Here is a 17063-nt window from a genome sequence, read left to right on the forward strand (position 1 = left end):
ACAAGGGGTCTCCACTTTATATTACCAATCTCCAGGCTTATCACTGTGTGAACAAACATTTACACACGTACAAGTAGTGTTGCATGCAGGGATTGGGACTTGTTGTTTCAGGCTCCAGTTTGGAGTGCAGTGCTGCGCACCGCCCTCCTCTCCCCTCCATAGGCTGGTGATGTGCCTGTCGCTTTGGAGATGGGAGGAGGGATGCACTGATTAGCAACGCAGTGACTTCCTTGACTGACTTAAATCCAGTTTGTGTACCTAGCTTTACAGTTTTCTCTTATTAAATGAATGAGGGGAGTTGTTAAGAGAATGCCTCCAGACAGGTAGCTACTGCTTTGCTTGGTTATTTAGAATTGCAGGAAGCTTTGTTATGTAAGGCTTTATGCATACATGTGTAGAGGGAAGGATCTGGATACCATAGAATTTTACTGGTCCACAATCTGTCCCTTTGTTCCTGCGCCATCCTCAGTAGAAGCTATTCCACTAAGTGCCGAAGGTCTATAGGAACAGGTAGCTTCCATTGGGACTAAGAACCAGTAAAGCTCTGTGGTATCCAAAGCACATAGTATGGTATCTAAGCTCTATGTTATCCAAAGCTTATCGGCCCTTTCACACTCGCACAGTGGGTCATTTTACTGCGCCTCACCACTATGCTAATGAAAGCCAATGGGTGCTTTCATACAGCATGTGGTGCGCTGGAAGTCACTGATGTACCACGCGGACAAACAGACGTTACCACATGACCTCTGCGATGACGCACAGTGGACCGAAAGTCTTGCAAGTCTATGGCGACACAGGGGATTTCTTTGAAAACCACTCAATTTCTGTCAACCTTAGTAATTGTTAACTGATGGTGATCGCAGCCATTTCAGTAAGGGCTGGTTCACATTGCACAAAAAACGGAGCGTTAAGCGTAGCGTAGAAGCGTATCTGTAGACGAATGCAATACATTTCAATGGGAAAGTTGACATTGGTGTTATAAAACGCATCCGCTTCCTACGTTCCGCTAAACCGATCGGATGTTCCTGACCTGTACCATTTTTATGGAACTGACACGGACATGAACGCTGAACGTATGCAATGTATCTCAATGGAAAACTGACAATACTGATCCCATTGGCTAGAAAACGTACCTGAATCGTACCACAAGATCACTTCCTGTTTTGAATTTCTCTACTTCTGGGGCACAGATCGATGCACACCACCACCACCATAGATAAAAACAGCTACTGAAACCATCCCCCTCTCCAAACCCCACCCTAGCCAACCCCTTTTCCCTTAACCATTGTCCATTTTCCATATGTTTTCGTTCACACTGTACCGGAACAGAACGTATGCGAAATCGTTGTAAAACGTGAACAAAACTTATGAAAACTTATCGAACGGAACGGAGAACGGATCTGTTTTGTCAGACTTGTCCTGGATCAGGTGCAATGTGAACCTGGCCTAACAAGCAATATACAGATACACTGATCAGTTACAGATTAGCCACTGGTAGCCAATGGTAACAGTGTCAGCTTCAGTAAGGAGAGATACAGTATACAGACACACTGATTAGCTCTAGTATAGATTATACTAACTGATGGTGATATTGATAGCTTCAGTAAGGAGCCACATATACAGAGACACTGATCGGTTACAGATTAGTCACTGGTAACCGATGGTGAGAGTGACAACTTCAGTAAGTAGCGATGTACAGACACTGATCAGCTCTAGATTAAGCTCTGGTAACCGATGGTGAGAGTGACAGCTTCAGTAAGGAGCGATATACAGATACTCTGGCTCTAGATTAGTAATTGATGTAGTGCTGTACTTGACACTTTTTAGGGCAATAATGCATACACGTAGGACCAGGAACCGGTGAGATAGTGAAACAATCTCAGCAGTCATCTCAGGTGACAGAGCTCCCTTGTCTTTGCTATTCTTTAGATGTATGAGCTCCATTTTTAGTGAATTTCAGCCATCTGACAGGTTGTTTTCTCCAGAATATAACCTATTTGTCAGTGTTTATCGGGTCCACTGAGAAATTACAACCCAATTGGGATATAAAGTGCCAGAAAACGTAGCGCAGCAGATTAATTAAACTTCTTATAGTGCATTATTTCTTGTTCACGGCTTCATTTTCTGCTAATACATTGAGTAGCAAACCTCTCTGTTTCAAAGAGAGGATCCAAACACAGGAAGCAGACAGATAATTAGCTGTCTGCATTTCATATCAACTACTGAATTTTAATTCTCTTGTAATTGCTGTGATGCATTAGGTTTTGTTACACCCAGCATGCTTTATTTGATATGGGCATTTGAATGGTTTAGGAGAACAACATGAGGTCGAGCACTAAGTTCTTAGCAAGAGTGAAAATGAATGTGGTTATAATAAAGGATTCAAAAGGAAAGTGTTTTTATACTCGCCCACTTTACTAATTAGACTTAAATTGAGGATGTAAGGCAAATTATACTTTGAAATGTGGATTCTGGAACAGAGCAAGTTAAAGCAAAATTATTCCAAACTTTCCTTTGCTTAATCTTATCACCGTGTTCTACAGTACATACCTAACCAACGTTGTCTTATTAGTGTGCAGTGTCCTTGCCCCAGATTTGAACTTTCTGTGTCTGTTACATGAGAGCAGCCATCTTGTTTCCTGCAAATTTTGAAAATGACATATCCCTTGAAGCTTTAAAGTGCACCCAAGGTGAGAGGGATATGGAGGCTGCCATATTTATTTCTTTTTAAACAATACTAGTTGCCTGGCAGCCCTGATGATCTATTTGGCTGCAGTGGAGTCTGAATTACACCAGAAACGAGCATGCAGCTAATCTTGTCATTCCTGACAATATTGTCAAACACCTGATCTGCTGCATGCTTGTTTAGGGTCTATGGCTGAACGTATTAGAGGCAGATGATCAGCAGGATCTGGAATTGCTTAAAGGGAAATATATCAGAATCAATTTCATTTCGCCAAGTAAGTTTGCACCTACAAGGAATTTGTTTTGGCAGTTGCTTAACAAACACAAACAAAAAACAGTGCAAGGACAGTCAGTGTGTGTATATTACAAGTCAAGGACATTATGCAAGTATAGTGGCAGTAAGCAATGTGAGAATTGTTCATTTACAGTTCTGTGCTGATTACTTTCAAGTCCTAGCAGCTCTAGCAGGGTTCTGCATTTAGTATGGCAACCGCTTGAGGAAAAAAGCTGTTCCTGTGTCTAGAGGTTTTGGTAGCGATTGATCGTAATCTCACTCCTGAAGACATGCGCTGGAAGATGGAGTGAGCTGGGTGAGAGGGGTCAGAGGCAATTTTGGTCGCTCTCTTTCTGCACCTGCTAGCGTAAAGATCCTGCAGGGAAGGTAAGCTACAGCCAATTATCCTTTCCGCTGTTTCGGATGATGCGCTGCAGCCTTACTTTTTCTAATAATGAGCAGGAGCTGAACCATACAGTCATAGATGATATGGTGGATTCAATGATTGCAGTGTAGAACTGCACCATTACATTTTTAGGTAGGCCAAACTTTTTCAGCTGCCGTAGATGGTACATCCTCTGTTGCGCTTTCTTGACAATAGTGGCAGTGTTGTTGTCCCATTTTAGGTTGTGTGAGATTGTAGACCCAAGAAACTTGAATGACTCTGCCTGGGTTATTGTGGATCCATTTATGATTAAGGGGAGGTGCTGGGGGGGGAGAGATCTCCTAAAGTCTATCATCTCCATGGTTTTGAGAGCATTTAGTTCCAAGTTGTTGCTGCTGCTGCTCCAGGAGAAAAGCTGTCCCACCACATGCCTGTATGCAGACTCGTCCCCCATTTTGTATGAGACCAACTACTGTTGTGTTCTCTGCAAACTTCAGAACCTTAACAGATGGATCTGTGGAGATGCAGTCATTGGTGTACAGTGAGTAGAGCAGTGGGGAAGGCACACAGCCCTGGGGTGCACCAGTACTGACGGTCAGAGAGCTTGATGTGTGCTTCCCAAGTCTGACCTGCTGTCTCCTGTCGGTTAAGAAATCGGTTATCCGTTTGCAGATGGATTCAGGTATGTTGTAGCTGGGAGAGCTTACTGTGTAGCAGGGATGGTATTATGGTATTAAATGCAGAGCTATAATCTATAAATAAAATCCTGGTGTAGGTTCCTGGGGTATCTAGATGCTGTAGTACATAATGCATACACATGTTCACGGCATAGTCTGCGGATCTATTAGGCCTGTAGGCAAATTGCAGAGTCCAGCAGGGGATCTGTGATAGATTTCAGATAAGCCATTATCAGTTTTTTGAATGCTTTCATGACCAATGATGTCAGGGCAACAGGCCTGTAATCATTCAAGCATGTAGGTTTTGATTTTTTTGGAATTAGTACAATGGTTGAGCTTTTAAAACAGGCCGGAACAATTGAGAGTTTGAGAGATGCTTTGAATATGTCTGTGAATACAGGCGCTAATTGATATATGGCAGCCTCCATATCACTCTCACCTTGGGTTTAATATTAACATTTTAAGTAGCATTTGGCTAGTGCTTCTATCCTCAATAATGCTGCTGCTGCAAAGTTACCACCAGTCTGTCTATGGGTGCGTGCACACCCCCTCAATAATATCTGCTATTTATAGATCCAGGCTGTCCTGGAGTGATAATAATTACCATAAGTTACTGTTGTGGGTATGTACATACAATAGTTTTGTCTTTAGACCCTAACTTTTCAGCAACCGTTGCAATTATCTGATATGATCCAGGTAAGGGTTCTCCAGTGTTCTTCAATCTTAGTAAATCAACCCCTACTGTATATGTTGAATATGCATTGAAATTATAAAAGACACAGCTTTCACTGTGACATGGTTGTATGCTAGGCAGCATTCTTTGTTCTGATTTGAAGGCATCCTTTCAGTACCAAGTTTTTCAGATTCAATTGAAATTCACCATTATGGTAGTAAAAAAAAAAGTTTTGGAAGACCACACGTTTCTTGTACACTCATTTATTGTTTAAATTTAAACTAAAGTTTAAAAAGTAAATCAAGTTATTCTTGCGCTGAAATCCACTTGAATCCAACAGAAATGTTCAGACACGCTAGAGGGAACCTTTTTGGACCGTGTTGGTTGAAAATCAACAGAAGCTTGTGTAAAGATCTGATGGCCAAGTGCATTATTCCTCTCCTTACTCCACCTGCTAAAACCCAACAGTAGATGTTCTCCAGCTGTAGACAGACCCATATCTGTGTGACCTCATGGCCAGAATGGTAGCTCTAGGCCCTAGAGTCTAGGGATTGAGACCATTCCTACAGGCGACCGTTATAGTGCGTGTGTATGGACCTACAGTATACCAAGATGGTTGTGGCAGATGTTTGGAAAACAGAGTATAGCGGGTTTCCAGGCTGTGGTCAGGCTATTGACGATGATTAAGAGATGGCTAAACCAGGCATGTAGCTGCTCTCTACCACTACCTCTAGAGTATTGCTGGAGAGAACTGCTGCTTATTCATCCGTATGAGATTTCCACCCCCAAATGCAGCAGTTGGGTTTTTTTTCTTAGAACTACTCTTTAACAGCACAACCATCTCACCGCGTGTGTAAAGCACCTCTTGTTTTTGTTTTTATGCTAAGCGGTTATGGTTGCAGCAGAAAGGGCTGGTTCACTCTTGCTAACAATTGCGAGTTTGCAATGCGATTTTTCGGGTATTGCGCTCTGCAGTTTCACTTGAAGAACAAGAATTCCATCGTGATCATTTAAAAAATGCTGCAGTGATAATGCTCCTATAACCTGGTGCTGCACTATCACTTTGATTGCCGGCAATCAGCCAACGCAGCACGATTACCCGCTGTGTGAACCAGCCCTAAAACCTCGGTTTACCCCCTTCAGTGTATACCAGTACAAATTCCAGTTCTTAGGTTTCATTTATTACACAGTACATTGATCTTTTGCCCCTCAGTCGTGTCTAAAGCATACAGTAGTACATTATAGCTTGGTAAGCAAGATCACACATTATGGCAGCTATGCTTCCCTCTAGTGGAAGCAGTAGTTTTCCACAGTGTGACATAAATGTGTTATGGAGCCCTTACCAACTTCTATGCCGCCAGCTGCGACCAGCCCTGTATTTATGAACTGATGTGGTAGAACCTTAGCCATGAACAACAAAGGAGAAAAGTACCCAATATACAGCACCAGACCACTCTAAATATATTCAAAATACAAATTCTTTATTGATGAAAAACTAACCCAAAAAATGCAATGATAAAAATCACCACTAGGTGATGGCAGCGGTGTACATGAATAATAAAATATTGTAATGAAAATAGCAACAATCAATATGTATGTCCTCACACTCAAAATTGTATACATATATATATATATATTGGTAAGTAGATACACTTACCAATATATATATATGTGTATCTACTTACCAATATATATATGTATACAATTTTGAGTGTGAGGACATACATATTAATTGTTGCTATTTTCATTACAATATTTTATTATTCATGTACACCGCTGCTATCACCTAGTGGTGATTTTTATCATTGCATTTATTGGGTTAGTTTTTCATCAATAAAGAATTTGTATTTTGAATATATTTGGAGTGGTCTGGTGCTGTATATTGGGTACTTTTCTCCTTTGTTGTTCATGTTGTTATGCATTACTCAATTAGCACATTCCGCCCTCACTATTTCAAATGGTATTCTTAGGATGGTGCTTTTCCTTATGGTTGCTTAAAAAAAAAAAAAAAAAAAAAAAAAAAAAAAAAAAGTAGAACCTTAGCCAGGCAGCAGTCTTATCGTCCTTCAGTATAAAATAAATTGCATGCAAAATACACTTTATACTTCCTGGGAATATACAGCCACTCAATAACCAGCACTTTTAGGATAACCAGGAGCCATAAAACTGACAACTTACTGGAAAAAACAGTAGTATAGGCATCTCTGCCTAGGTAGTAGCGAACTATTTAATGCCTGGTACACACCATGCAATGTCCTGTTAGATCGATGGTTTGAATCGATAATTTCTGACTGGTCTGATCTGATTTCCGATTGTTTTTCTGATCAATTTTATACAGAAGTGATCGGAAATGAGATCAGACCTGTCAGAAATGATTGATTCGACCCATTGAGGTGATGGGAAATTGCATGATGTGTACCAGGCATAAGACTGCTCTATTTGTGGTATCTGCTCATCCCGATGAACTCACCATTTATATGTAAAAGGCTTTGTGAAACATTTATATGAAGTATTTGTGTCTTTTTGTTACCATGAAATGGTGTGTGGGGCAGTGTGCATGAGGTCTGATGATATCATCTGCATGAGGTCTGATGATTTCACAGCTAACCTCTATATTTCATTTCTTAGGTTGGTGAAGATGTACCTGATGCAAGGAAGTGTGCTTGTGCTAGTCATGTGGCACAGGTGGCAGACTTTTTCCAGGTAAGGATTACCAATGTGCCAGTGAATGGACATAAAAGGGAACCTGTAATACCACAAAAATATGAGCACACAGTGCTTCCAAGCTACAGATATGTGTGTGGTACTTTCAATAGTTACAGTGATGTATTCATTCTTCTCTGTTGCCTGTGAGGCCTTGGCTTCTGCATACATAAGGGTCTCTACCTTACCAAACCTGGAGTTAAACCCCGCCCCTCCTGTCCACAATAGTTAGGACTGTTATCAAGACTGATAACACAACCTGAGTGCCAAGTGCAGCATGTTTTATGCTGGGAATACACGGCTCGATTCTGCGCCCCATCGGTTTGCCTGTTCAATTCTCTTATCTTCCGCTCGTTTTTCTTATCTTTATTCACTTCAATGAGGAATCGAGCGGCAAAACGATCGGACATGTCGGATATTCTCTTTCCCAGAACGTCTCAGGACAGCAACCCTGAGACATGTCTCCCTCCACATTCACTGGACAGGAACTAGATTAAACAATTTGCATAATTAGGTAGGCAGGGCACACACATGTATATATATATCGTTATGTCCTTACCCCCTCAGTTGTTTTCCTGTCCAGCAGGATGCTAGATGTAGGGGGTAAGGCTGGCCACCCATGTGAGTCCACAGGAGCCGCGGCTGGTGTGATCCCCTTTGTCGGCGCTGGCTAGTTGTCTCAGCGCGGGGTCATGCTACACGCACTGGCCTCTCCCCCTGTGCTGTGTTCGGAGGACAAGCGGCGTCTGAATCCGGAAGTTGCCCGCCCCAGGGTCACGTGACTGGCGCCTCACGTGACCGGAAGTCGGAAAGCCGGAAGCAGGAAGTTCCTGACCCGGCGTGCGTTCCAGCGGCCATTGCAGCATGGAAGTCAGCGTCTGCTGACACATCACACTCAGCTGCAGGGGATTGCCTGGAGGAACGCTAAGGGGATTACTACAGCAGGTAGGAATTAACGTTTGCATAATGCAAGAAGGGTTGGGCATTAAGCAATTATTTAAATCAGCTATTAAGCTGATGTCCTAGTCTCACTTTGTGTTTGACTATGGAGGCTGCCGGTGGATCTTCCTCCCAGGGCTCTGTGGAGACAAGTTCCGTACCCTCTCTGGTATGTAACATTGTGGTAATTGTTTACATATCCCTTAGGAGGGTTATTAGGCTTGGCTGAGCTAATGGCTGGTATTTATTTGTTTTATTACAGCCTAAAATGGAAAGATCAGATTCCAAATCTGGGTCAAGACAAGACAAAGCTGATAAGCCTGACAAGCCTGATAAACCTGATAAAACTGACAAGACTACACCACATGCTGGTTCTAAAGCAACACATAAATCGGGGAAAAAATGTGCTATATGTGGAAATTATATGTCATCCTCTTCAAAAGTATTATGCCAAGATTGTACTAAAAAGGTGGTTAGAGAAGAAACCCCCACTATGTTAAAGGAATTAAAAGGATGGATTAGATCTGAAATTTCGTCTGCTGTGCAGACTATCAAGGTTCCAGAGGTTGCAGTATCTAATGTACAAATGCCTTCAGTGCCTGCAGCAGTCTCTGCAGCCCCGGCAGTATCAGATATCCCAGGTCCTTCAGGTTCAGTTCCCATAGGGGACCCTACTTTAAAAAGGAAAAGGAAAGATGACGATTCTGAAGATTCAGAAATGTCAGAAGGGGAATTGGATATTTCATCTCTGGAAGAGATACCCTCAGAGACTGAAAAATCTGCTGAAAAAACTGTAAAGAATCAGAAATTTGCTTTTTCCACTGACTTTATGAAGGAGTTATTGGCAGCCATGCATGAAGCCATGGGTATTACTATAGAGCAAAAGACTTTATCTCCATTAGATCAGATGTATGAAACATTGTCAGAACCCCAAGTGACTTTCATCCCAGTGCATAGTAGTCTTAAGGGGATTATCAGGAAAGAGTGGGATAATCCAGATAGGAGGGCTTTCTGGCCTAAATCACTAAATAAAAGATATCCTTATAGCCCTGAAGACCAAAGGTTTTGGGGGACTGCACCCAAACTAGACCCATCTCTTTCTAAAGTATCCAGGAGATCAGATCTTCAATTCGAAGATTTTGGTAGTTTAAAAGACCCTATCGATAAGAAAATGGACAATATTTTGCGGAGGGCATGGGAAGCAGCATCTTTAAATTTCAAACCCTCTATTGCATCTACAGCGGTAGCAAGATCTTTAAAAATTTGGTTAGTAGAAGTCCAGTCTCAGATAGCCTCAGGGGTATCTAGGGAGGAACTTTTGAATTTTTTCCCAAAAATTTTACATGCAACAAACTATCTATCAGATGCAGCTGATGATTCAGTCAGACTCACAGCAAGAACCACAGCCCTAGTTAATTCTGCCAGAAGAGGAATCTGGGTGAAAACATGGCAGGGAGATACCTCATCTAAATCAAAATTGTGTAGTATTCCATGTGAAGGGGGCTTGTTATTTGGAACCAAGTTAGAAGAAACACTTGAGAGGTCCGCTGATAAAAAGAAAAATTTCCCATATAAAAGAAAGATTTTCCGCCCTAACCGTTCCTTTCGTGTTTCAGGGAAAAGCGAACAGGAAAACAAGGGGAACCAGAGAAGAAGATGGATTCCCAACAAGTCCCAGCGTTCCAAACCCAGTACTCCATATACCTCTACAGGTCAACCAACAAAACAATGACGCCAGAATTCCAGTGGGGGGCAGACTAGCTCATTTTTTCGAACAGTGGCAGTTAAAGTTCGAAAACAAGTGGTTACTGAACATTATTCTCCAGGGGTACAAGATAGAGTTTATAGCCCCACCACCATCTCAATTCTGGGTGACCCCTTCCCCAAGAGCTCCAGTTCAGGCCCAGGCCCTCCAGTCAGAAGTAAGCTTACTATGGGAAAAAAGGGTTATACGGAGAGTCCCAAAATGTCAAGAAACACTGGGGTTTTACTCCCCAGTCTTTCTAATAAAGAAACCTCAAGGGAGTTACAGGTTCATCTTAAACCTAAAAAGGCTAAACACCGCAGTAAGATACAGAAAGTTTCGGATGGACAACATCCGCTCAGTATTGAACCTACTACAAGACAGCTCCTATCTGACATCATTGGATCTAAAAGATGCGTATTTGCATGTGCCGATTCATCTGGAATCACAACAGTTCCTGAGATTTGCGGTGGTGTTAGAAGGAGAGGTAAGACACTTTCAGTTTGTCGCCCTTCCCTTTGGGTTATCATCGGCTCCATGGCTATTCACAAAAATCATGGCAGAAGTCTTGGCAGGGCTTAGGCTTCAGTCTGTTCAAGTAATATCTTACCTGGATGATTTACTTATCTGGGGACCTTCTGTTGAGTTAGTGGGATCCCAGACTCAGTCCACCATAGACTTCCTTCAGACATTGGGGTGGTTAATTAATTGGGAAAAATCGTCCTTTCAGCCTCTCCAAAAGATGGAATTTTTGGGGTTTGAGATATGTACTACAAATAAGAGACTTTTTCTACCTGACAAAAAATCTTCCTTGTTGTTAAAGTCTGTTTTCTCTTTTCAGAGTCTGAAAACAATATCCTTGAGGAAAGCGATGGCCTTATTGGGCACAATAACCTCATCTTTCCCTGCAATACAGTGGGGTCAACTCCACTCCAGAAGTCTCCAGAGTTGGATCCTATCAGAGTGGGACAAGCATCTCTCCTCCCTGGACAAGAGAGTGATGATTCCTTGGAGTGTCAAGCAGTCACTACTGTGGTGGACGGAGCCACAACATCTGTCAACAGGGAATCTTTGGGAGTTTCCAACCCAGTACATCATAACAACGGATGCGAGCTCTTGGGGATGGGGAGCGCATCTGGACTCTCTGACAGCTCAGGGACAATGGTCAAGCCGGATCAGCAACAGGTCTTCGAACAGCAGAGAGCTGCAAGCAGTCTGGGAAGCCATACTAGCATTCAAGATACAGATATGGAAAACCCACGTGACGATACGTACAGACAACAGTACAGTGGTGGCATACATAAATCACCAGGGAGGCACAAGAAGCAAGTCACTGCAACAGCAGGCATCAAGGATTCTGCATTGGGCAGAGCGCAGTCTCAAGTCTATAAAAGCGGTTCACCTGAAGGGGACACTAAATTGCCTAGCAGATTACCTGAGCAGATGCAGTCTGTCCCAGGACGAATGGAGTCTCAACGACCGGGTGTTTCATCAGTTGACAGAACACTGGATTGTTCCTCAAGTGGACTTATTCGCCAGAAAGAGCAATGCGAAATGCCGGATGTTTTGCTCTCTTTGTCCCCAAGACGAACCATGGGTAGTAGATGCCTTCTCGATCAGCTGGAGCCATCACAGAATGTACATTTTTCCGCCTCTACATTTGATTTCCAGAGTACTGAACAAAATCTATCGAGACCAGGCGGAAGCAATCTTGATTGTCCCGTTTTGGCCAAAAAGACCGTGGTTTGCTCTGCTACAACGATTAGCTACGGATCATCTGATCCTTCCAGATCAAGAGGACCTGTTAACTCAGGGACCAGCGGTGCATCCCAATCTGAGCCTTCTTCATCTTTCAGCATGGAGCCTGAATGGCGAATACGGAAAAGTAAGGGATTTTCTAATAGGTTATCGGAAACACTGTTACAAAGCAGGAAGAAGGTGACGCGCCAAATATACTCTAAAGCCTGGAGGGTATACAACAATTGGTGTGAGGCGAATTCTAGAGATACTGGTCATTCCAATTCAGTTTTAGAATTTCTTCAAGATGGATTCCAGAAAGGTCTAAGTAGTAGTACATTGAAGGTACAAGTTTCAGCATTAACAGTCTTTCTTGACAGAAAATTGGCAGAGGAAGAAGATATCATCAGATTCTTCAAAGCACTCAGGAGGATTCGACCTACAATCCATAGTAGAGTGCCATCTTGGGATCTGAACACTGTGCTACAGGGGCTATGTGAGCCACCCTTTGAACCATTAGTGGATAGTTCTGATAAACTTTTAACTATCAAAACTGCTTTTCTTCTAGCAATAACGTCAGCCAGAAGAGTGGGGGAATTGCAGGCATTGTCAATTCTCGAACCATATTGTGTTATAAGTGACGACAGAATTACACTTCGTCTAGATACCTCCTTCCTACCTAAGGTTGTTTCGAAATTCCACAGATCTCAAGAAATTTTTCTGCCTTCCTTTTGTAATAACCCTTCCAATCAGAAGGAACAGAAGTTACATTGCCTAGATGTTAGAAGATGTGTTCTGGAGTATCTTCAGCGCACTAAGTCCTGGAGGACTTCCAATGCATTATTAGTATTATTTGCCGGAAAGTTCAGGGGTAAACAGGCCTCAAAATCAACCATAGCCAGATGGATCAAGCAGGCTATATCTCTATCTTATGCTCAACAAGGCAAACAGCTGACTTCGGCGGTCAGGGCTCATTCTACCAGAGCAGTATCAACTTCCTGGGCAGAGAGGGCAGGAGCATCAGTTGAGCAAATTTGCAAGGCAGCCACCTGGTCAAGTCAGAACACCTTTGTGAGACATTATAGGCTAGATGTATTGTCTAGTGCCGACTTAACGTTCGGCAGAAAAGTGTTGCAGGCTGTAATCCCTCCCTAAATATTATTTCTTGTTTTTCATCTCAGGGTTGCTGTCCTGAGACGTTCTGGGAAAGCCCAAAATTACTTACGGTAATTTCTTTTCCAGAAGTCGGAAGGACAGCACCCTTACTACCCACCGCTATTCTTATTAAAAGTTATTGGAAGCATCATTATGTGCGGAGTCTTTTTTATTAACTGAGGGGGTAAGGACATAACGATATATATATACATGTGTGTGCCCTGCCTACCTAATTATGCAAATTGTTTAATCTAGTTCCTGTCCAGTGAATGTGGAGGGAGACATGTCTCAGGGTTGCTGTCCTTCCGACTTCTGGAAAAGAAATTACCGTAAGTAATTTTGGGCTATCGAGCCCATAGGCAAACACGGGGAGATTACAGCTGCCCAGAATCCCCCCTCAGACAAGGGCTGGTGCAGTATCTGGGGACGGGCACAAGCTGAGACACCAGAATATCTTCAGGCATCCTGCAGCTCACTGCACTGCCCCCTTTCTTTCCCTGCTACAGTTGACTTTGGATGGAGCCAGGGTTGCCACCTCATCCCTTTAAATACCAAAACGTGTAAGTTATACAGGTTCACAACTAAGTTATACAGGTTCTGGGGGTACTCACACATAATCAGTGCATAAACTGCATCTAACTAGCTACAAGGCATGTATAAAATTCACATGTCTGTATTTAAAGGGATAAGATGGCAACCCTGGATGGAGCAGCAGCATGTGTACAGAGCATGGATCAGCCCTGTGCATTACTGGGTGAATGCTTCACTTTCCCCTTAATTAGCAATATCGGCTGTACTCCTTATCATCTGTATCCAAACTGCTCCGGATTGAACCCATTGTTGATCGGGAGCAGATCGGACATGTCGGAAATAATCAACACATCCGGTCAGTCAAATGGGAAATTGTATTGTGTACCCAGCATGATGTACTACCATATTATTATACTGTACTGTGCGTGGCTGAGGGGGACCTTTCAGGAATCCCTCCCCCCCCCCCCCCTTGAAAATCCTGGGTTCTCCCCTGGAGCCATCTTAATGGCTCAAAATCGAGCCGTGTATTCCCAGCATTAAGTTAAACATGTGAAGATGGTAGGATCATACTGTTATCACAGGTATGCACAGTGATGTCTGTAGAGACATGCATGTTTAGTTATGCCATGCTGCGTGTACTCTTCTATAAAGAGGGTTAGAGAAGAGTAAAGCCATCACTGACTGTAGGCAGTACTAAAGACGGTCATTAACGGTAACATTTTTTAGCGAACAGTCATATTTTCGATCACATTTACTAGTTTATGATTGCCAGCTGGATTACTTAATGCTGTGGATCAATTCAAAATGCAATCTTTTCTTTCGACCTGAATAACCTTATTGAAAATAAGAATAACGAAAAATCACACCATTAACGGGCACCTTAAAATACCGTAATACTGAAGAGAAAAAAAAAGTCAGATACTTGCCTATGGAGAGGGAAGACTGGATCTTAAAGAGCCTTCCCGCTTGTCCTGGTTCTAGTGCTGATACCCTAGTTAGAGCAATTTGTCCAACTGCTTGAATAAACCTCTGTCAGCCTTCGGAAGGCTTCGTAGGCATCAGTGTCCGGGTGCTCCTGATGCCTTACAAGGGTTTCTGGAGGCGGCAAAATTTGAATGGGTGTGACAGGGCTGGCACCAGGACACCTAGGGAGAAATGGGATCTTCCCTCTCCATAGACAAGTATCTGACTTTTTTTTTTTTTTTTTTTTTAACTACACCTTTGCATTAAAGGGACTCCGAGCAGTGCAGAAACTATGGAAAGATGCATATCATTTTAAAGCTCTCTTTCTCCTCTTTCCAATGATATATAAACCGCCGCCCTACGCCTTTTAGTTTTCGCTATTTTCGCGATTGAAATTGCAGCCGCGGCAATTTCAATCGCGAAAATAGAGAAAACTAAAATGCGTAGGGCAACGATTTAGGTGTCGCCAGAAAGAGGAGAAAGCGAGCTTTAAAATGATATCCATCTTTCCATAGTTACATTGTATTACACAGGGCGACTTTTTCCTAAAGTCAGCAGCTCCATTCTGCTGAATGGAGCTGCTGACACTGGGGAAGGTGTCGTCCTGTGTAATACAAGTAACTATGGAAAGATGGATATCATTTTAAAGCTCTCTTTCTCCTCTTTCTGGCGACACCTAAATCGTCCTACGCCTTTTAGTTTTCTCTATTTTCGCGGTTGAAATTGCGGCCGCGGCAATTTCAATCGCGAAAATGGCAAACTAAAAGGTGTAGGCGGCGGTATATATATTATTGGAAAGAGGAGAAAGAGAGCTTTAAAATGATATGTATCTTTCCATAGTTTCTGCACTGCTCGGAGTCCCTTTAAACGAAACCTTAACCAATGTAAACTATTTTATTCCAATGAATCATTTCATTAAGTATAGCAGACACTTACAGAGGATAGGGGCAGAAACGAAAGTGCAGACACTACAGTATTTGCCTCCGTAGAACCCCCTTGTCATTTCTCATCGACTGGCTAGTCGATGAGCCTGTCACTTACTTTTCTCCAGACTGTCTTGGGTCTATGCGCCAATGGTTCTGTATTTTCCGGGAACGCGCGGCTTTTTTTTCCCTCCATGCACATCACCTCTCAGTTCATGTGAGCGCGCACGCTCGCGTGATCAACTAGCGGTGACAGTGTGCGGCCAGCACCGCACGCATCAGCCAGCCCCTTCTCAAAAGTACACATGCATGCTTTTCCTATCACAGCCACCGCGCGCCCGGCCAAGATGCTCATGCACTGAAGTTGAACAGTGCACAAGGAGGGAAATGAATATTTGTGCTCTGTCAACGGCTCTGCAAAGCAGAGCGGCTGAGAGCCATATTGACTGTGGCAGAGAAAACAAAACCTGGGCAATACAGCTGCAGCATACAATTTGGAGATACGAAAACAGACAGAATAGGCTGGAAAAATGATATGATAATTGAAAAGGTATTTAGTTTATTTACTTAAATTTGGTTTAGGTTTCCTTTAAGGGGTTTGGCTTTCCACCCTAATGGCCCCTTACCAATTCTTACTCCTAAACTGGTAATTGTGATCTAATGGCTGCTCAGTCCCTCTTCCTGCTAGGTCATCCATAGCCATCTCTCAAGGTGTATAAGTTTGCATAAATTTATGGTGAAAGCTTAATCAACACAGAATTATTAGCCTCTCAATTCTTAAGATTGATGCGGAAGGGAATGTGTGAATCCCTTACTTATATCACTTTCCATTAGCGTGAGAATGTGGAAGAGTAGTTGTTATGTACGGAGTATAAGGCGGCAACTCTGGAATCTTGACTACAGAGTTCTTTTGTCAACACTTACCAATTCTTGCTTGGCATTTACCCTTATGTTGTGCATATTTTAGGGTGTCGATGTCATAGTCAACGCAAGCAGCGTGGAAGACATAGATCCCATGGCGATAAGCCAGCGTCTCACCAATGGTTCAGGGCGCCTTGCTAGCCCAGTTCTGCAGCGGCTGCAGATTCGTGATGAAACGGATACCGTGGTGAGTGGCGTCCAGTATCACAACGCTCATATGAGGCGTATTACCACTGCAAATGTCACATTTTTATCTCCTCCACAGGGAACCAATTACCAGAAAACAGATGCTGCCGTGGAGATGAAACGACTCAATAGGGAACAGTTCTGGGAGCAAGCAAAAGTAAACCCCTACTTTTTTATTGCTGTTATTTACATTATGTTTATGTGAATACACATTTGCATCCTTCCTAAGTATTACCTTGCATACCAGGTTCTGTTTGTTTAGTTTTCTGCTTTCCTTCCCATGGATGATTTTGTAGAGTAGATAACATTATTTTGTCAGTTTAATGAGTTGGTAGAAGAAAACCGACAGTGGAGATCACTGTAATGCTGGAAATCCCCGGAGCGGAACTAAGCATTCTCAATGTATACCTATTTGTTGATGGATGTAGGAATATTTGACTTCATTGCTTTCCTGATGATAAATTAGGTCTTCAGTGCAGTTCCTGTACTATGTTGGCCCAAATGTGAAAACCTATGTGATGTGATGGTTACAAGGGATGGACAAAACCCTCTCATGATGCCATCCCC

At 42.8% G+C, this 17063-nt stretch overlaps 2 protein-coding genes across 6 annotated transcripts in view; both read left to right on the forward strand.

Annotated features, from left to right (window-relative positions):
- The window catches only part of DBN1 (drebrin 1), a 172180-nt gene that overhangs the window by 104040 nt on the left and 51077 nt on the right, over window positions 1-17063 (forward strand). For 3 of the 4 annotated variants that reach the window (XM_068277091.1, XM_068277093.1, XM_068277092.1), the window contains exons 4-6: window positions 7323-7397; window positions 16357-16497; window positions 16576-16653. In XM_068277091.1, the coding sequence (XP_068133192.1) occupies window positions 7323-7397; window positions 16357-16497; window positions 16576-16653 (294 nt within the window). The remainder of the gene's footprint in view (window positions 1-7322; window positions 7398-16356; window positions 16498-16575; window positions 16654-17063) is intronic. The other variant, XM_068277090.1, reaches the window with a different exon arrangement.
- On the forward strand, window positions 7890-11038 carry LOC137563956 (lamina-associated polypeptide 2, isoforms alpha/zeta-like). 2 transcript variants are annotated; one of them, XR_011030480.1, is made up of 3 exons: window positions 7890-8505; window positions 8599-10567; window positions 10922-11038. XR_011030480.1 is itself a non-coding variant. In XM_068277089.1 (2 exons), exons 1-2 carry the CDS (start codon window positions 8443-8445, stop codon window positions 10066-10068), a joined length of 1533 nt encoding a protein of 510 aa, XP_068133190.1. In that variant the 5' UTR covers window positions 7890-8442; the 3' UTR covers window positions 10069-11038. The 2 variants fall into 2 exon arrangements, 1 of the variants encoding a protein (XP_068133190.1); XM_068277089.1 differs by having other exon boundaries at window positions 8599-11038.

Source organism: Hyperolius riggenbachi, chromosome 3 (assembly GCF_040937935.1).
Source record: "Hyperolius riggenbachi isolate aHypRig1 chromosome 3, aHypRig1.pri, whole genome shotgun sequence".
In the NCBI taxonomy this organism is placed as follows: Eukaryota; Metazoa; Chordata; class Amphibia; order Anura; family Hyperoliidae; genus Hyperolius; species Hyperolius riggenbachi.